The sequence below is a fragment of the Macrotis lagotis genome, chromosome 6, assembly GCF_037893015.1.
Source record: "Macrotis lagotis isolate mMagLag1 chromosome 6, bilby.v1.9.chrom.fasta, whole genome shotgun sequence".
In the NCBI taxonomy this organism is placed as follows: domain Eukaryota; kingdom Metazoa; phylum Chordata; class Mammalia; order Peramelemorphia; family Peramelidae; genus Macrotis; species Macrotis lagotis.
The window spans coordinates 28,432,111-28,452,281 of record NC_133663.1 but is presented as its reverse complement, the minus strand read 5'-3'; the positions used below and the strand labels follow the sequence as shown (position 1 = coordinate 28,452,281).

Below are 20,171 nucleotides of genomic sequence, written 5' to 3'. Positions count from 1 at the left end.
TATTTCCTTATGCCTATATACATACATTACTTGAATTATCCAGGAACTTCTTCATGCCTGGGAGTTCTCCATCTCTTGTCTTGTTTCCCCTGCCCCTAGGTGCAAAGTTGATTTTTGGATTGCTTGCCGAATGGAACTGACTGATAGAAGAAGGAATGGGTGCCTAGGAATGAGTAGCGTAATGCCTGAGGTTTTCTGTGATTTGTCTATGAAACACTTGGCAGCAGCTCTTTAGTTAATTAATTAGCAGGCAGATTTAGGTAGCGGAATATATGGTGATCTATCCACCTTAGCACACAGATGTAACTAATTTCCTCTATTCATTTTCCATGAAGTACAATGAAATGGGTCAATAAAGTATAGGCAGAATGGGAAGAAATCTCTTGCTCTATGACTGGAAGTTTTCTGATGCAATGTAAGCTCCTTGATGGCAGGAACTCCCAAGTTTCTAACATATAATGTCCTTAATCAAAAAAAAAAAAATATATATATATATATACTGAATTGGATAGAAAGGTTACCTTACCCCTTCTCACCTCTCACTGTATCAGATTGTGCCAAAGGGAAACTCAATTACCAGAGGGGCTTCCTTTAGTTTAAGACATGGGTACTTCAAAGGGCTCTCCTTAAAATGAAAATAAGCTAACTGGGAAAGATTGCATATTGGACCAGAAGCACCTATTAGCCCTTTATAATGAATTCATTTATTAAAACTGCCAGTCAGAAACCTAGTGAAATTAAGGAGAGCTGCATCTCCGAGAAGGGAAAAAAGAAGGCTTATGGCTAGTCTTAGCATAGGACCTGGCCTCCCAAATGGGCACCATGGCAACCAGGGAAAAGCTGGGTGCCACTGAATGACTGGGCAGAGCAGGGTAAGGGGAAACAGCAAGACAGCCAAAGGGGGGAGGGGAGAGTTTTGTCTAGTCAAAGGATAAAGGAGCTAGAAAGAAAGCAAGAATAAAGCATGTTGATATGTCTCAGTAGAACATTTAAGCAATTAGCAACCATTAAAAGGAAATGGAAATAGCATTAACTGATTGATTTAGTTCAACTTGACTTGATATCCGTACCTATAGATAATAAAGATACATCCTCTATATCTATGTGCATATCTATGTATGTTTCTCTCTGTATATATATATATGTGTATGAATATATGTTTCTATTAAGTTCTCAATCAAGGGATAAAAATCCTTGAAAATCTTTAGAAATTTGTTTTTTCTCACACAGTGTATTAAAAGGGAAAATTCACTGTTTACATAGGATTCCAAAACATAAAATGAGAAGCTTAGACAAATTCTCATCTGATTTGTGGCTTAATTTACAATAACATTGAATATGGATATGAGCACGGGCACAAGTATTTCCCCATTTGGGATTATCATGGCAGAAATATCAGTGAAATTTGCAATTTCCTTCTCCAAGTTATTTTACAGATAAGGAAACTGAGGCATGCAAGGTTAAGAGACTTCCCTTGTGTCACACTGTTGGTATGTATGTGAAGTACAATTTAAATTCACACTTTTTGATTCCAGGATGCTATCCACTGCACCACCTGGCTGTCTACCAGAATAATGGTAGGGCATCTGACTCCAGATCCAAAGCTTGCATGTTGAAATAAAATCAAGGTCAGGCTGTGGGCAGCTAGATGGTGTAGTGGGTGAAGGACCCAAGTTCAAATCCAGACTGACACTTGACTCTTATCAGCAGTGTGACCTTGAGCAAGTCACTTCACCCAAATTGCCTCACATCTGGGACCTGATTCCTATCTCGTTACTGAATCCAGATGGCTCTGGATGAGAAAGTGTGATTGGTGACTAAGCACAGCACCTCTTACTCAAGTTCAATTCATATGCTTGTCATGGCATCACCTCCCTGATGTTATAGTCTTCGTTGAAAATGAATGACATACATCATTACTATAAGTATGTAATAGTTATAAAATACCAACATTTCATTCCACATTATCTCAAGTATAGATACATATCAAATGAATATAATATCTTAGCATTAATATACAAGAAACATCCAAGTAATATATATATATATATATATATATATATATATATATATGTATATATTATTTCTGGGTTTTGCTTCTTTAAAGACCATGGTTAGAATTCCACCAGTATTGAGTGCATCTGCAGAGAAACTGCATCAAGATATTTCTATGTGATATTGAATTAAATATAGAGATAGTCTGCAAAAAGAGCTAATGAGTTATTTTTCCAAGACCACTGTGGGTTTCTATGTCTGAGTATGATATATATATATATAGAGATGTAATAAAGGAAAGATATTTTATATATGTGTAGATGTATTATATATGTAAGTTTCTGCTTAGGGCTTATCTGTATTTTAGTGCATTTCTCTATGTAAACATACATATATGTTTATACAGTTATATATATAAATTTTACATGCACATGCATGTATGGGTACATATATAATAAACATACACACATTATATGTATTCACATATTTTATTAGGCATTCTTGTTAGTTGGCTAAGGGAGAGAGATCAGATGGCTAAGTATTTTCAGGGTAAACAACAACAAAAAAAGAAATCTTGCTCAATGGTTGTCCCAAGCTTCAGACATTCTTTAGAAGTCACAATTTCACAAAGAACTAAGAGAAAATAGACAAACCCAACAAACTAACCAATACCAAAGGCCCTCTCTCTATAATTAGTCGGTTGCCACCGGGCCCCCATGCCTAGAATTTTAAAAGCCAGAGTGAAATCCCAGCAGGCACCCCGAGGTGCCAGATTCCTCTGGCTAACAAGGCCTCCTGCAACACGCCTCCCCCAAACAGCCCGGGAATAGTAATGAAGCCCACGGAGCAACACGTTAACTGATTTTTCCCAGGTCTATTTCTTGTTTAATCTCTTCTCTGAGTCTTTTTTTCATCAGAGTCTTTAAGAGAAAATAGGCCTTAAAGTTACTCACAGTCAAACAACAACCAAAGAGGACAATCTGCAGTCTCCCTCTGTAATTGATAGAAGTCTGTTATTGTAAGACAGATAGCAGCAGACAACAAAAAAGACAACTCCATCCATTACTGAATGCTTATAATGACTACGTGCAAGCTTTGGCTATTTCATTCATATGTCCTCACCTTCACTTCAGCCCTCCCACACCTATCTTGGACATTCAAAAAACTTGCAATTGAAAAAAAAGTAACATTCGGTGAATTATTTCAGGAAGATGGTTCCTTATTTCAACTCCCATGTGAGAATATTCCCATCATTTCATTGAGTCACTGGATCACCTTTTTAGAGCAAAAAGGTGTCTTTAGTAACCTTCTAATCCAGTGTTTAGTAATCCAGGATTGGAAACTGAGGTCCAGAATCATTCATCTTGCAAGTGATGGAGCAGTTTCAAACCCATGAAGTCTGACTCCAAAGACATTTCCAGCTTCCACTGCCAACTCCGTTTTCACATCCTAGAATCTTTTCTTACCTTTATTTTATAAGGGGAAAATGAACAAGGAAGTAATCAAATCCATACCACTCTCTTACACCTTTAGATGCTCATTGGCATCTTATTATGAAGACAAAAGACAGTCCCTGACTGAGAATACCTATCTTCCTTATAGAGAAGGGATTCTTAATCTGTTTTTGTGTCCTGGATCTTTTTTTGTCAGCAAAGTCAATGGACCCCTTCTCAGTATAAAGAAGAAAATATATAGGATGACCAAGGAATCCATTACTCTGAAATATCACTGTCAACATATCGAAAGGACAATTTCATCAACATCAGATTAAGAAGCTTTACTTACATAGGATGGGCACATGGTTAGAAGATTTAAGGTAACTTGGAGACTGAGGCGAATCCAAGATAATTTGGATTGGGGCCACCCCTTGTTCCCTCCTAGGGGATAGATTCTCAGTTTTCTTTAGTTTGTCCTTCCTTAGTCTCCACTGTTTTTTCTCTGCTCATCACATTTGACAGTGATGAGTCCCTGGTTTTCTAAAGGCTCTTCCAGTAAAGGACAAACAACAAAAGATTCTACCAAGATGGAAAGGCTTCAAGCATGGACCTGGCAATAGACTCCATGTCTGTCATCAAAGGACCCACCTGGTGACATTTTGAGAGGTTTGTTACCAGGTTTGTCAGAAAGTATAGAATGTGGAGGCTGTAGCAGTTGTTGAAGACAAAATCCTAAACCCCAGGGACGACAATCTACATTAGTGGAAGGAGTGACAATAGTGAAATCACAGATCCTAAAAATATGAACATCTTTTTATTTCATGCCATGAAGACTCATACCTTACCATTCTCAGCCCATTTGATTTTCTCTAGTTTTTTGCTCTTTGTTGTCAGTTTTCAGCCATGTCTGACTGTTTCTAACCCCATTTGAGTTTTCTTGGCAGAGACACCGGAATGGTTTGCCATTTCCTTCTCCAACTTACTTTACAGATGAGGAAACTGAGAGAGCCAAGTGACTTGCCCAGCGTCACACAGCTAAATGCTCTTTCCTGACCAACACTCTATCCACTGGGCCACCTCACTGCCTCTTTCCTCTATCAGTTTATTCAGAAGTCCTTTTTGAGTTCTCTCTTGAGATATATGATGGTTGCCTTTCCTATTTAACGTATCCTAATGACAAGGAGCATTTATGGGATAAATCTTCCCCATGGATTAAAAGCAATCAAATACCTCTTTATTGGGCACATATAAAACCCTGGATAGTTTATTGTCTTAATCTTTCTTCACAAATAATCCTTTGACTTATTTATAAATTATTGCAAATATTACTGTATATTTTACTAAGGTATAGAAAGCTGAATTCAATATTCACTCTGCAGCCTAAGAATGTTGCAGAATGTCTTCTTCCTCTCATCAGAGGTGGTGGATTACAGGTGCCGCATGAGGCATAACTCCAAAAGGGCTAATACATGGCATTGACTCAGTTAATTATTTCTTTGGTTACAATGAACAATTCTTTCCTTCGCTGCTACTCCTAAGGCTGGGAAGATAATAGGACCCAATATCAATGTGTTAATAGTAATCACTTTCAAAAAATATTAAAAACAAAGGTCTTGTTTAGGAGTTATTTTTTACTCTATAGTGTAAAGAAACTATAAGTAAAGAGAAAATATTAGAACTTTGTGGTCAGTCCCTATTTCAAACCCATAAGCTTCCTCTGATCTCTTTTCTTCTCTGGATAATTTTACTTTTTTTTTTCTTTCCACTGGAATTGTTCATTACACTTTGTGTATTAATAAGTGGGTTGAATTAAATCCTTGTCAGTTTTTTCCCCATCCAAATCCAATCTTTCTCCACTAATTTTGTAATTCAATTAAAAGAGCTATCAAGGCTGCCTGACATGATTTGTTTTTCATAAGCCCCCCACTATGTTCCCTCTATTTTCATTGTTTTCAGACGACCAGCTGCTAGACCCAGAGAGTTTGAAGTGCAGAGAATATTTGTTATTAAATTACATATCCATATTCAAAGGGACCTGGCCTGGCCTGCCATCTTTAGGAAATCCTTTGGCCAGGTATCAGGATGTTGGAAGTTTATTCACCAAATTCTGTTCTTGACCATCCTCCAAACACCTTGCCTTTATTTATTTGCTCTTATGCAGTCATATTCTACATTATTTATGGTAAATCAGCAAATATTTAATAAGGTTCTCTTAGGGACTGGCCCCTGTGCTGGACTCCTCTTCATACATTCTGCAGTCTACTGCATTGGCCTTCCTTATTTCTCATCCCTCATCCCTCCAGCCTCAATTGTCCTTCCATTGACTATGCCCCATACCTGGTGTGTTCGCATTTGTCCCTTCCGCCTCTTAGCATCACTACTTTCCTTCAAACTTCCACTGAATTACCACCACTTACATTATGATCCCCCCTTTCCCACCAACAAGCTGGTGCCTCCTTTCTGAAAAAACGATCTCACATGCTATTTTATATTTATATTTTTATATAAACTTAAAAATAGTGGATGTGCTCTAAGCTCCTAGTCTAAAATAGGAGCTCCTTGAGGGCAGAGTCTGTTTTATTTTTGTTCTCCCAGCACCAGTCACAATGTGTGGCTCTATATAGCCACAGAGTACACTCAGGACAGAATCTGAGAGCACCCATCAACTCAAAAGTTGGGTCCCCCAGAGGACCCCCAGGTTTCTATGGATTTCTTCCTTGATAACCATAGGTGACTAATAAATATTTCCTGAACAGAATTCCACTTTCTCAGGGAGAGAGGATCCCACCAGCAGAGCAGTATTTAGCAGCAATTCATATTCATACATATATATATATATATATATATATATATATTTACATACTTTCATTTCACTCTCACTACCACCCACCTAGGACATAGCGGCCATATTATCCCATTGCACAGTTGGAGAAATTGAGGCTTTTAGAGGCAAAGTGACTTTTCCAAGATCACAGAGGATTCAAATCCAAGTCCATCTTGCAGTCCCCAGGGTTCTTTATTCACACCCCTAAATCACAAAATCTTGCCTGGTAGACTTCTAGCTACCAGCTTTCTCCATGATTTCACCAGGTGGAGAAGAAAAGGAGAATGTAGCCAGCAGCAAATCCCCTCTTCCCAATTCAGCTCGGCATCTTTCCTGTCCACCCCATCCCCACCCCAGTGATCTTAATGGTTCATCAAAATGAAAAAGTATTTCCTACTCTATGGTTGGGTCGATTCAGAATGTTCTCTTCTTTGGGACGTCATCATCATCTAACCATATAAGCATTAGCTATATCATTAGTGATAATAAGTATTATTTTCCTGGCTAATTAATATGTTTCAGAGACTATACTGAGTACAATTATTATTTCATTTCATTCTCAAAACTATATTGGGAATTATGTGTTATAGTTATTTCCATTTTAAAAATGAGGAAACTAAGGCAAACAGAGGTTCAGTGACTTGCCCGGGGTCATGGACCTAATAAGGGTTTAAGGGTGGATTTGAACTCAGATCTTCCTGACATTTGGTCTGGTTCCCTATACTGAATCAAACAACTTCCACCTGATCTAATCTATTCTATGGCATAACTGTCATTTAAAAAATGCTACTGGATAAATAACACAGGATTGCTAGTAATGTCATCTTAAGGGTCCAATATACAGTGAGACGTGAGACAGGTCACCATGTACCTGTACCACAAATCCCAAGGAAACCCTGGTTGTTAACTGTCCTTCATTCTTGATTGTGTGAAGATGAGTTTGGCACAGGGGCTGGTCCCTAAGGGAATCTTATTAAATATTTGCTTATTTGACTTAAATAATGTAAAATATGGCTGTGTAAGAGCAAATAAATAAAGACAAGGTATTTGGAGAATAGTCTGGGAACAGAAGTTGGTGAATAAGACATCAGGGAGAAGATGCCCTGATTATACAAGTGAATTGGGTGGGGGTGAGAGAGGCTGTGTAAAGTCCCCAGCCTCACTTTCTCCTCTAGAGTCATCTGTATCCAGGGGCCAGATATGGATCAGGATGACTGGAGATGGTCCTGGATGAGGTGGGAGAGCTTCGCCTTTTTGATCTAAGGACTTTAATATGTCTCAGTTCAACTGAATCAATGCCTATTCACTGATCCAAACTAGGTAAAAAATTAAAAATAAAAAAGTTGGAGCTGGATAAAGAAAGAGTGGTACAAATGAAAATAGTGAGGCGGTTAAGCTTGCTCACCAGGAACTCCCATTCCAAAAAGTGAAGACAACGCAGAGAGGTTGGTTTGGTTACCCAGCAGATGGCAAAGGCTCTCTGAGGCTCTTGGGGCATAGCAGCAAAGCAGACTGTTTATGTGTCTACTTTAATGCCATTTCCATTGATCAAACTAAAGCTATTCAGTGATTTGACAGCACCAATGATTTAGGGGATGGGAACTTTCACTATATTGAAATCCAAGTCTCACATAGTTCTCACAGGTGCACAACTAAATTAGATGACCTTTTGCTCGGTTTCGTCATCCCTGGCAACCTATCGACCATCCTCCCTCTCCTGGATGATCTCTTCTCCATTGGAGTCTTGGGCATTGCTCGCTGCTGGTTGTCTTCCTCCTTGTCTGACTTCTCCTTCTAAATCTCCTTTGATGGACCAATGACTCAATCTTTAACCCACTGGTAAAGCATGAGGACAAGATCTTCCCTTTTCTCTCTACATTCTACCCTTTTATGATCTCCAAGATGATTCCAAACAGCAATGAACACACCCTAACCACTCATCAGATTCTAGTCACACAGAAAACCTTACACCTCTCCAATGAATCAACCAATGATGATGAAAACTCATGATATAAAAGTTGAACTGCTTATTTTCCTCTCCCTATTCACAGCCACATTCTCCTCATTCTGGGGAAGGAGCTGCATCTTTCATTTGTTTCTTCCTTCTTCGCCTTCCCACATCCCACATCTCATTGGTTTTCAAATCCTACCCATTGTATCTCTGCAGCTTTCACAGCCATAGCCTTCCCTTTACTCACACAACCACTAACCTAGTTCTGGCACTGCTTACATCTCACCCAAATTATTCTGTTAACTTCCTAATAGATCACCTTGGTCCTATTTGCTTCCTTTTCAAAACATCCTCCACACAATAGCCTAAATAAAATACATAACACCAATCGGCCCATGTCGCTCCGCTGTTCATCAATTATCCCTGGCTTTGTATTTCCTCTCAGATAAACTATGAACCCTTTAGCCTAGGATTTAAGGTTCTCAGTGATCTGAGTGCATTTAAGTTCTCTCCACTTGGAATCCACCAACCTTTCCAAACTTATCTCACATTAATTCTCCCCAGTTATTCCATTCTAACCAGAGATCTGCTGCCCAATCTCTAAACTCAGTAGTCCATACCTGACCTTTCCAGATTGCAGTGCAATCAAATTGGGATTGTTCCATCCAATCCATTCATTTTACATATGAAGGAATGGCAATGAAGAAGACTTAAGCAACTAGCCCAGAGTTGTAGGGGAAAAAAAGACAGAAAGGATCTAAAAATCTTTTGACTCTAACATCAGTACTTTTTTGTGTGACTTTGTTTACATTTCTAGAATGAATTCCTTCCCCATATTCATTTTTTGAAAATTTTGAAGGATTTGAGTGGAAGGTAGAAGATGGAGAGGATCTCCCTCCATATAGCCTTTCTTGATCACCTAAAGGTAATTAGGTAGCCCAGTGGACAAAGTATAAGAACTAGTCAATTAAACCTGAGTTCAAATGAAGCCTCAGAAACACACAGGCCATGTGACTTTTGCCAAATACTTAAGCTTATTCTCTCAGTTTCCTCATAGGTAAAGTGAGGATGATAATAGCTTATACTGCCCAGGGTTGTTATAAAGATTAAATAAGGAAATATTTATGAAATATTTTGCATAGGCTAAATAAATGCCCCCCAACCTCAATGAGGAAAGAAGGGGCCTACATAGAAAGAATATTGGCTATAGAATCAATGGACCTAGATTCCTATTCTACTTCTATGTGACCTTGGTCAAGTCAATTAACCTTCATGAACCTCAGTTTCCTAATCTCTAAAAAAGAGGGAGTTGAACCAGTTGACTTCCAAGGTCCCTTCCAAATCTAGACTGATGGTCTCATATAACCTTATAGAGCCATATTTACCTAACTGTATTCAGTTTTATTTCCCCTTTCCTCACCCTAGTATGATTCATGATCCTTAAGGACAGCAATTATTTTCTTTTGTCTGTATCCTCAGGTGCAAGCATGAGATCTGTCCATAACAGACATTTAATTATAGCTTGTTGAATTGAACTGAAGATGTACCCATGTCATGTTTTCATTATTTGCCTCTTAAAAGCCAGAATTAATCAGTTAATGCTGTCGTCAATTATTCTGCCTATGTCCCCAGGTGACCAGAAAAATAGATAGCTACTCCTCTGGCCATCCGGACTCATTTGCATGTGTTCTCATCTTCAAAGCATGACTTTTGAGGCTTTTAATCAATAGTTATTTGAGTAAGCTTGTCATTACTTCCTAATTGTCCAAATTCATTCTCTTCATTTTTTTTCTTATTAAAGGTAGCTTTTCAAATGAGTCAAGTAGGCCAGTAATTGAGGACTTATTATGAACTTCCAGCCTTTCTCCCAGTTACCAGCAAGACTCTCTTTTCTTTCCCATTGGGGTATTTTTCTCTACTTTCTGAAACTTCTCCAGTCCCATTTCCTAATAACAGTTTGCCAAACATTTTAGATACAATCCAATATATACAGAGAAACATTAAATATATACAGAGTTAAAATTAGCCTGTGCACAAAAGTTTAGAGTATAAAATATTATAAGATGGAAATGATTGTGTACAATATTAAGATTAAATATTTAATAAATATTTGATACATAAATATAAATATAAAGAAATAAAATAGATAAAATAATAATTCCCAAAATGTTTAGCAAGCACTTTTAAAGTTTGCAAAGCAGCTTGCAATTATTATCTCATTCTAATCTTACAGCAACCTTGGGAAGAAGATACTGTTACTATCTCAAGCTTTCCAAATAGGAAAGTGAGAAAGATATAGTTTAAGTAACTCGTCTAGGGTTACATATCTATTGATTATCTGAGGTAGGATGTAAACTCAAGTCATCTTCTCTCCAAGTGCATTCTTCCATCTGCTTACCTAGCTACCCCACCCTCTGAAAATTAGCTTCCGACATGGCTAATTTTGGTGAGGTTTAATCATAACTAACATTGATGGCATTTGTATACAAGGGCATGCTTTCTTTTTTTAAAATCTTGGTTCCCAACTAGAGATTTCAGCCCCTAGGGAACTTGTTACCTCTATCCTCCAAGGTGGAGTGCTTCACTCTTCAATGAAGTGATTTACAAACATTAAAATGTTCTTTAAATGCTAATAGTTATTGTTAATGCACTTTTACTCTTCAAAGGTTGCCTGTCCAGTTGGGAGATTACGTGACTTGCTGATAGTCCCATAGTCAAGGTATCAACTGTAGGCTTGACTCTGACTTTGTCTGATCCTACAGTCATCCCTCTATCTATGATGCTACACCATCTCTCAAAAAAAGAAGTCGTTTCCAAAGGAGGTTATGGCTTGATCACATGATACATGATCTTTCCCAATACAGTTCATTGGAAAAAAAATATTTATTTCAAATGTACAAGCCACTTAAAAATATTCTTCTAATACTCTGATAAGAGATATCCTTCTCAAAGTCAATGAAGATTTTTTTTTGCATTAAAATTCAAAGCATAACCCAAAGATCCTACTGGAATAAGCATTTCTTATTCTCAGAGGATTTAACAGTTAACATACAATTAGCTGATTTTTACAATTAACCTACTAAATATTCAGTGTACTTTTGCAAAGCCAAATTTGTTCTCAGAGTCCTAAGGGTCCAAGTTTCCTCTAGTTCTTGTCATTATAAGCTTTCACTCTTACTCTATCTTCTTCCTGCATTTTCTCCAATATTTGCCATCTTGATTTCCGATAGCTGGTTCACTGATATGTCCTCAGAATTCTTTCATGGGCTCTCATGTTACTAAACTCTGGTTCATCTTACTGAAGGATGCTTCATTTTGAGCATTCCCTTTCGCCCACCAATTTTCTTTTAAGTCAACAAATACTCTCCAGGTGGAAAGAAGGAGAGAAAAGTAAAAACAACCAAAAGTCAAACTCTCCATGAAAACACAATTGAACAACAATTTAACAATGCTGAAAATAAAGCAAATTTTTGAAAAGGTATTTTGTTGCAACTCTTTGGCCTTAGCTCTTAGAAAGTTCTTTGGGATTCAAAAGGTTTGGGAAAGAGCTAGAGGTAGAGAATGGAACACACTTTAACTTGGATTCAACTATTTCATTTTTACAATGTAATGATGTGAAATGTTATTGTTCAGTCATTTTGCAGTCACCTCCAACTCTTTGGAACCCCATTTAGGGTTTTCTTGGCAATGGTAATAAAGTAGTTTGTCATTTCCTTCTCTAGTTCATTTTACAGATGAGGAAATTGAGGGCAAACAGGGTCAAGTAACTTGCCCAGGGTCTTTGAGAACAGAGTATGAGTCTTCTTGACTCAAGGTCTGATACTTTATATATTGGGTCATCTAACTACCCAAAGTTTAAATGAAATAGATTTTAAAAAGGGGGGATGGGGTGCTAACCTGATTACTGGGATGCTTAATTATTTAATGAATACCAGAAAAAAGAAAACCTGGTGAACTCAGTCAAGTCACAGTCAGGAAAACCAAGATTTATATAGCATATTTCCAACACTTCTTGGCTCTGTGATCTCGGGCAAGGCATTTCACCTCACTGTGACTCAGACAATTTCTTAGGACTGATATATTAAATCACACATGGTTTCCAATCTTTGTGTATGTGTGTGGATGGGTAGGAATGACAGTACCTACATGATACAGATATCTGATATCATAGAAAGAGAAAAAGGAAATATATACTGTGTATGTATATATTTATTTTATGTGGGATCTAGGTGATGCAGTGAGTAGAATATGGGGTTGGAGTCAGGAAGACTCCTCTTCCTGGGTTCATATTTGTCTTCAGACACTTACTAGCTGTGTGACCTTGGGCAAATCACTTAACTCTATTTGCCTAAGTTTCCTCATCTGTAACAGAAGCTGGAGAACAAAATGACAAATCACTCTAATATCACCCCCACCCCAAATCCAAATGGAGGCATGAAGAGTTGACTTGCCTGAAAACCATTGAATAACAAGTTCCAATAAAAATGGTCCTTGGATAAGTCAGTGTTCTGCTAGTAATCTTTTATATTTAATGTTCTTTAGACTCTTACGGCAAAAGTAGATAAATACTTTTTATTTTAAATAAAAAGTATTTGTATGGTACTACTAGGTCTGTTCATGTTTCTAGGGTACTTCAACATTTATGAAGCACACATCACATATTATTTTGCATTCTCTCCCCACCCCTTACCCCAATAATTTATTGGCTAAGCTTGCTATGCCAAACTTAATGAAAAGAAACAGCAGCTCCAAGGTAATACATGAAAAGATAAGAATTAAGCATCTGCCAAGAGCTGAGGACATCAATGAACTTGAGTGAGGAACTCTCGTCAGCCTTCAGATTTGCTCAATTCTGCCATTTATAGAAGAGGAAGGACAGGGCAGAGAGGTTCATAGGCAACAGGGAAATTCATGGGCAGCAAGGAAGTTCATGGGCCAACAGGGAGGTTCCTGGGCAGTTGGGCGGTTCATGGACTGGCAGGCAGGGTCATGGGCCAAGAAGGAAGGTTCATGGGCAACTGGAAAGTCCATAGGCAGCAAGGAAGTTCATGGGCCAAGAAGGAAGGTTCATGGGCAACTGGAAAGTTCATAGGCAGCAAGGAAGTTCATGGGTCAGCAGGCAAGTTCATGGGCAACAGGAAGGTTCATGGGTCAAGAAGGAAAGGGGCATTGAAGTGATTTGGAGGTGAGATGGGATAGACAGGAGCATGCAGTGAATGATGAATGAGCAGGGCAAAGAGAAAATTCCAAGAAATACATCACGTCGCTTCCACAGTCTGTCTCTCTCTTTCTAACTTAGTTTTTCTTCTTCAAAAATATTGCGTCAAAACACTCAAGTTCCCTGGAGATGTAGCATGAGGTGATCAAGTCACAACACATCCTTTCCCCAAGCACACCCATCTCTCAGCAAGCCCAAGGAAGGGAGAAAACTCATTCTGCCTTACAAAATGAGCCCAGGAACTTTCTCATGTCAGCAATGTCTTAAATGCACGTGCCCAGAAACTGCCAACCAGTCAAGTTTTGTCCTTGAAAAGAAAGAGAACTAGTTTCCTGGAGGTGTGAAAAATGAAAGTTTCATCAGGGGCGTCCTGGAAGGAGAGTGAGTTTGAGGAAGTGAATAACACATCATAAAAGAATTATGTGGGTTTTTTTTTTATTTTGCTTCTTCTTGGATCAGAGAGACAGGGAGAGGCCAGTAATCTCAACCAGACATTGGAGTCGAACTCAGAATGAGGTTTTTTGACTACTAAAATGGGATTTCCCTTAGAAAACAAAGTATGGTATATTTACTGGGGTTCTCTGAACTGTGATGGTGAATAATTAAAGCCTCACTGAAAAGTACATTCTGCACCACTGATTACATTACTCACACTGGGTTTTTGTTTGACTGACTAACATCAAGTGTTCCATGCTTCCCAGAGAGATGACCCTCGTCATCTGTCTGAATCAACAAAATCTGTCATTTTCTGTAAAGCCAACACAAGCCACGTCTTGAGCATAAACAATGTCGGTATTGTCCACTCACCATATTGGCATCGAGGTCCTTGAAACCCCACAGAACACTGGCACATCTGGGCTTCCCCATCTGGACATTGGCCTCCGTTGAAGCAAGGACCTGCTGAGCAGAGGGCTAAGGGGTCAGGGGAGAGACAATGAAAAAGAAAACAGATAATCCTCAATATTCTCCTGTGCATTTGTTTCCCATATAAGCATTCCATCTCCCATCTCTTGGGATGTTCCACAGGCTGTTTTCCTTGCCTGGAATGAATTTCCTTTCCATCTCTACCTCTTGAAATTCTTAGCCCCTTCCAAAGTGTCTTACAAGGGCCACCTCCAACATATCTACACCTATCTTTTCTTGTTTCCTTAATTGTTAACACTTCCCTTTCCCCTTTTATTTACAATGTCTATCTATCTATCTATCTATCTATCTATCTATCTATCTATCTATCTATCCATCCATCCATCTATGAAATATGCCTGTCTCCATCATACAGAAATGTGAACTCCTTGAGGGGAAGATGTTGAAAGCCCACTTTGTAACAAAGTGACTGGCAAAATGTTTCCTGGAAAGAAGCATCTTATGGATAGAGGCTTTACCAATATAATTCAAAATTAAATCATTTGATAATATTCCTTTGTGGGGACCCTCCTAATTAGACACATCATGGTGTTCATCATGGTAGACCTCTCTCTCTCTCTCTCTCTCTCTCTCTCTTACGTATGCTTCCATTGCCACCATCTCTATTAACAGTCAATACTGACATATCTCTCAGTTTTGCAAAATACATGAATTTGAGGATTACATTTCACAACTCCCCCCCTCCACCAGAGTTTAAAGGAACCAACCCACCACCATGGCACAGCATGCCAATAGGCCATGACAGGACCCTTTACAGAGAGCTCTGTGCTGCTCCTGTTTAGCATGGACAGTCAAGAGCAACTTCACTAAGACATTTCAAGAGCAGAAAACCCATTGGGCAGTGCAGCAGGACACCAGTGAAGTCCCCAAGGCAAAGGATGGCAGGAGAGATAAATCGCTATGTTGCCCAGCTGCATTGATTGTGACACACCGAAGCTTTTTTAGCAGCTCTGCTGTGACCCTCAACACAGAACACAGGTAAAAGGGGAGCTCAGCACAGGCCATTTTTCTCAGTTTGAGTGAAAGAAATAACTGGGCTAGCTCTGCTCTTTGAGGGTTGTTGAAAATATTCAAAGGTTCCAAAATCCCAGAACAAGAGGATTCCTATGATTTTTTCCCAGAGTACCACATAAGCCCCTTAAGAAGCAAATGACCCTCCTGCTTCCTCAATTAACAAAGCCATGCAGAAGCTGAGAAACCTATTTAGTTTTCTTACAGTGGTTTCCCCATTGAACTGGATTCTAGATGACAAACCTGACCATAGGGGAAACCAGCAAAAAGGAAAAAGGCGATGGAAGTAGAGGTGTGTCCTGTCTGGCTTCAAAGAAACTGCCCTTTAAATACAGAGATGGAGAATAATGCTTTCCCAGCATCCTACCCAGCATTAAATGCTTTTAATAAAAATGATCTTGGCTGTTTCTTTGTCCATTCTGTGTGCATTTTCTCTCCAGAGAGCTGCTCTCTGTCTATGGGAATTCTAAAGGTATCTAAAACTTGGCAGGGATACGGACAACCAAATTGGACCCTTCTGCTTGTTCTTGCTGATGCTGGTATGGATGGAAGCGGGGTTATAGAATATATACAGATTGTCCCCCCTCTGTCATGCTGAATCTTTCACTTATCCTCAATTTCTGCCCATCTATTGGCTCCTTCTCTACTTTCTATAAACATGCTCATGCCTCCCTGCCTTCAAAAGAACCTCTCACTTGATCCTTCCATCTCCAATAACTATCACACAATATCTCCACTATCTCTCTTCTTACTCTCTCCTTCACCCCTTGTAGTCTGTCTCCTGATCTTATCATTCTGCCCAAACAGTTCTCTCCAATGTTATTAATCAATCCTTTTTTTTTTTTAGGTTTTTGCAAGGCAATGGGGGTTAAGTGGCTTGCCCAAGACCACACAGCTATAATTATTAAATGTCTGAAGTCGCATTTGAATTCAGGTCCTCCTGACTCCAGGACCGGTGCTCTATCCACTGCACCACCTACCCACCCCTATCAATTCTTAGTTGGTAAATCCAATGATCTTTTTTTCCAATTCTCTTTCTGTAAGTTCTGATGTAGTGATCACACTCTCCTCCTTGATACTCTCTTCCCTCTAGATTTTTGGGACCTCTTCTATTCTCCCTTTTGGATTACTTCACTTGGTGATATCACCCACTCCCATAGATTTAATTACTGTATCTATGTTGATGACTCTCGGATCTACCTCTCCTGTCCCAATGTCTCTGCTCGCCCCCAATTGCCCCTTCAGACATATTCAGTAGACATCTTAAAATGAACTTCTTCTCTCTCCCCCAAACCAAGTTTCCCTACTAATTTCCTTGGGGACTTCAAGGACAAAACTATCCTCTCAGTCTCTCAACACTAGGGTGTCATGCCCAACCCCTCCTTACGTCTCACTCCTGTATCTCAAATACATCTATTCTCCTCAAATACGGAAAGGTCCTCATCACATAATGCTTGGATTATTGGAGTGGCCTGTTGGTGGAGCTATCTGCCTCAAGCCTTTCCATGCTATAATTCATCCTTCATTCAACCACCAGTGAGTTTTCCTAAAGCTCAGTTCTGACCACATCACCCTTACTGTACAAATTGCAGTGATTTCCTATCACTATCCCATCAAAGTCCTGCTTGCCATTGAAAGCCTTTCATAATGTAGCTTCTTCCAAACCCTCTTCCAGATTTCTTGTGCCTTAGACCTCAACCTCACTCCCAAATCCATTTTTTTTTGTTTTGGCAAGGCAATGGGGTAAAGTGACTTGCCCAAAGTCACACAGCTAGGTAATTATTAAGTGTCTGAGGCTAGATTTGAACTCAGATTCTCCTGACTCCAAGGCCAGTCCTCTGATCCACTGCCCACCCCATTATCTTTTTTCCTCAAGCACGATACTCCATTTTCCCCCTCTGGAAATATTTCCAGGTGCCCCCCATGCCTGGAATATGCTCTTTCCTCACCTCTACCTATTGGCTGGCTTTCTTCAAGTCTCAAATAAGATTTCAGCTTCCTCAGGAAGCCCTTTTCCAACACATCTTGATTCTAGTGGCTTCTCTCTATTTCCTATTTTATCCTGCTTGTAGCTTGTTGTAAATAATTGTTTGTCATCTCCCCAGTAGACTATGAACTTCTCAAGGGCAGGATCTGGGTTTTTTTTGTCTCTTTTTTTTAAATTCTCTGAGTTTAGCACAGTCCCTGATTAAGCCATATTTATTGATTGAGCAACTTACCATGCAGACAGCCAGGCTCATCTTCAAGTCGGCTCCAGCCAGGACAGCACCTGTAGACTGTCTGATGCTGCCTGGTATATACCTGTCTGTAGACAGTGTGGTAGCCGGTCCTGGAAAACGGAGCAAAAAGGATTAGGGAAACTTCCTATATAGTGGCCATGTTAAAGCCACAAGGTTGGAGGCTTACTGCTCTGCCCCACCCCCCTACAGTTCTTCATCATATATAAAAATGAAATAAAGATCTAACCGTGTTTTGCCAAAATAATGTGGGTTGACTTCTCTTTTTGTTGACCTACAAATCATTAGGATCTCACCCAGGTCCTAAAGTGGGCTCCTTGATTTTAATTTTTCCCCTCTACCAAAGGGAAATGACCTTCCCTGTAAACCTGACTTAACAGTTTGCTTCTCTTGTGTGACTGGGAATTGTAGGGATTTCTGTTTGTGTCTTCTCTCCCCACTAAGCTATTATCTCCTCAAGGGTATTATCTACCCTTGTATCCCCTTTAAGAGGATCAAACTATGCTCTGAAGTCAATCAGTCAAGAAACATTTATTGAACACTATGTTCCAGAAACTGTTCTAAACAAACAAAATGACTGCCCGCAAAGAGCTCCCATTCTCCTGGGGGAAGACAAACGTGCAAATAACTGGAGATATAGACAGACAGTTGACAAAAGGCAATCTGAGAGAGGAAGGATTGATTCCCTGTACACACAGGACAGGCCTCCAGATAGGATTGGGATAAGCCTTGAAGAAAGCCAAGATGCTAAGACTTGAAGGGTGAAGAAGGAAAATATTCTAGGGATGGGGGGGGGGGCAGGGTTGAGTACAATCACCCATTTAACAACCGTTTATTGAACAACATGCTAAATGAATAAAATGTGACCTCCGAAATGATAAGTACAAGGTCAAATGATAAAGACTTGAAGGGTAAAGGATGATTAAGTTCACTGCAAAAAAATATATTAAGAACCTACTCTATTGGGACCTTCCAGGACAGAGCCAAGGTGGCAGCATGAAGCTAGCCCTGCTCCCCAAACTTAACCCTAAACGAAGCCTCTACAGAGACATTAAAACTATAAATTCTAAGGGCGGCTAGGTGGTGCAATGGATAGAGCACCGGCCCTGGAGTCAGGAGTACCTGAGTTCAAATCCAACCTCAGACACTTAATAATTGCCTAGCTGTGTGGCCTTGGGCAAGTCACTTAACACCCATTGCCTTACAAAAACCTAAAAAATAAAAAAAAAACTATCAATTCCACCAAAAAAAAAAAAGACAAAAGACAAGACGGAAACAGTGGAGGATCTTCAGTGAAGGTCTGTCTCTTTGTGGGGAAAGGGGAAATAAAACCCAGCAAGGAGGGAGAACAAGAAAGCTAACAGGAGGCTTCTAGCCATAGTGCAGTCCAGGTCCTGACAGTTTGACAATAGCACAGGTCCTGGGCAGCTAGATAGCAAACCAGCAGGGAGGGGTCCCACCCTCAAAGAAAGTTTGAACCCTGGGAACACTCTGTGCAAAAGACAGGACCAGGTTGGGAACAAACTACTGAATAGGCAGAACCTGGACATAAAGGAGGACATAAAAGAGACAAGACCTGGACTGCATAGACAACATCTTGGCCAATGACAAGCCAAGGGATCAGGACCTCAGTCCCTATCACAAAAAATATGGGTCTATATTCCCTATATCTCAGGAACAGAGGTAAAACAATCAAGAAGAACTAAAACAAAAAAAAAACCTGAACAGAGCACTAACCATAGAAAGCTACTATGCAGATAGAAATGATAAAAGAAGAAAGCAGCCAAAAAATTACCTCAAGGAGTCTATGACTTGGACTCAAATTCAAAAACTCATAGAAGATCTTAAAAAGAATTTAAAAATCAAAGAAGAGAGGAAGAAGAAAAATGGGGAAAAGAAATGATAGCCATGCAGGAAAATTATAAAATTTGACCAAAGATAGCAACTCATTTAAAAATAACCAACTAGAAAAGAATGTAACTCTTCAAAAAATAAAATTGACCAACTGGATAAGGAATGCAACTCATCTAAAAGTCAAATCAACCAAATGGAAAGGGAATGCAACTCAAGAAAAAAAACTAAAATTAATTACCTGTAAAAACTAATTGAAGAAAATAAAAGCCTAAAAATTAGAATTGGATAAATGGAAACCAATGAATCTATGAGACACCCAAGATTTCATCAAAGTTAATAGGCTGAAAAAACTTGAAGAAAATGTAAAATAACTTTTTGGACAAACAAATGACTTGGAAAATTTATAATTTATGAATTACTGGTCTACTAGAAAGCCTAGATAAAAAAAAGGAACCTGGAAAATATATTTCAGGAAGTTATCAGAGAAAACTGTCCTAATTTACTAGTTCAGGAAAACAAAATAGTCCTTGAAAAGAATACCCAGAACTCCTCCAGAAAGAGACCCCAAGATAAAAACTCCAATGACTATTAAGGCCCAATTCCAGAATTCTCAATTAAAGGAAAAAGTATTGCAAGAAGCAAAATAAATAAATAAATAAATGATTTAAATACAAAGAAGGTATAATCAGGACTTGCACAGAACTTTAGCAACTTCAACATC

General features: G+C 39.1%; 1 protein-coding gene across 1 annotated transcript in view; it reads right to left on the bottom strand.

Annotated features, from left to right (window-relative positions):
• LOC141492102 (EGF-like and EMI domain-containing protein 1) overlaps positions 1–20,171 on the bottom strand; it is a 463,938-nt gene that overhangs the window by 431,716 nt on the left and 12,051 nt on the right. The window contains exons 2-3 of the mRNA XM_074192727.1: positions 17,579–17,688; positions 14,232–14,336 (exon numbers count right to left, since the gene is read on the bottom strand). Of these exons, the coding sequence (XP_074048828.1) occupies positions 14,232–14,336; positions 17,579–17,688 (215 nt within the window). The remainder of the gene's footprint in view (positions 1–14,231; positions 14,337–17,578; positions 17,689–20,171) is intronic.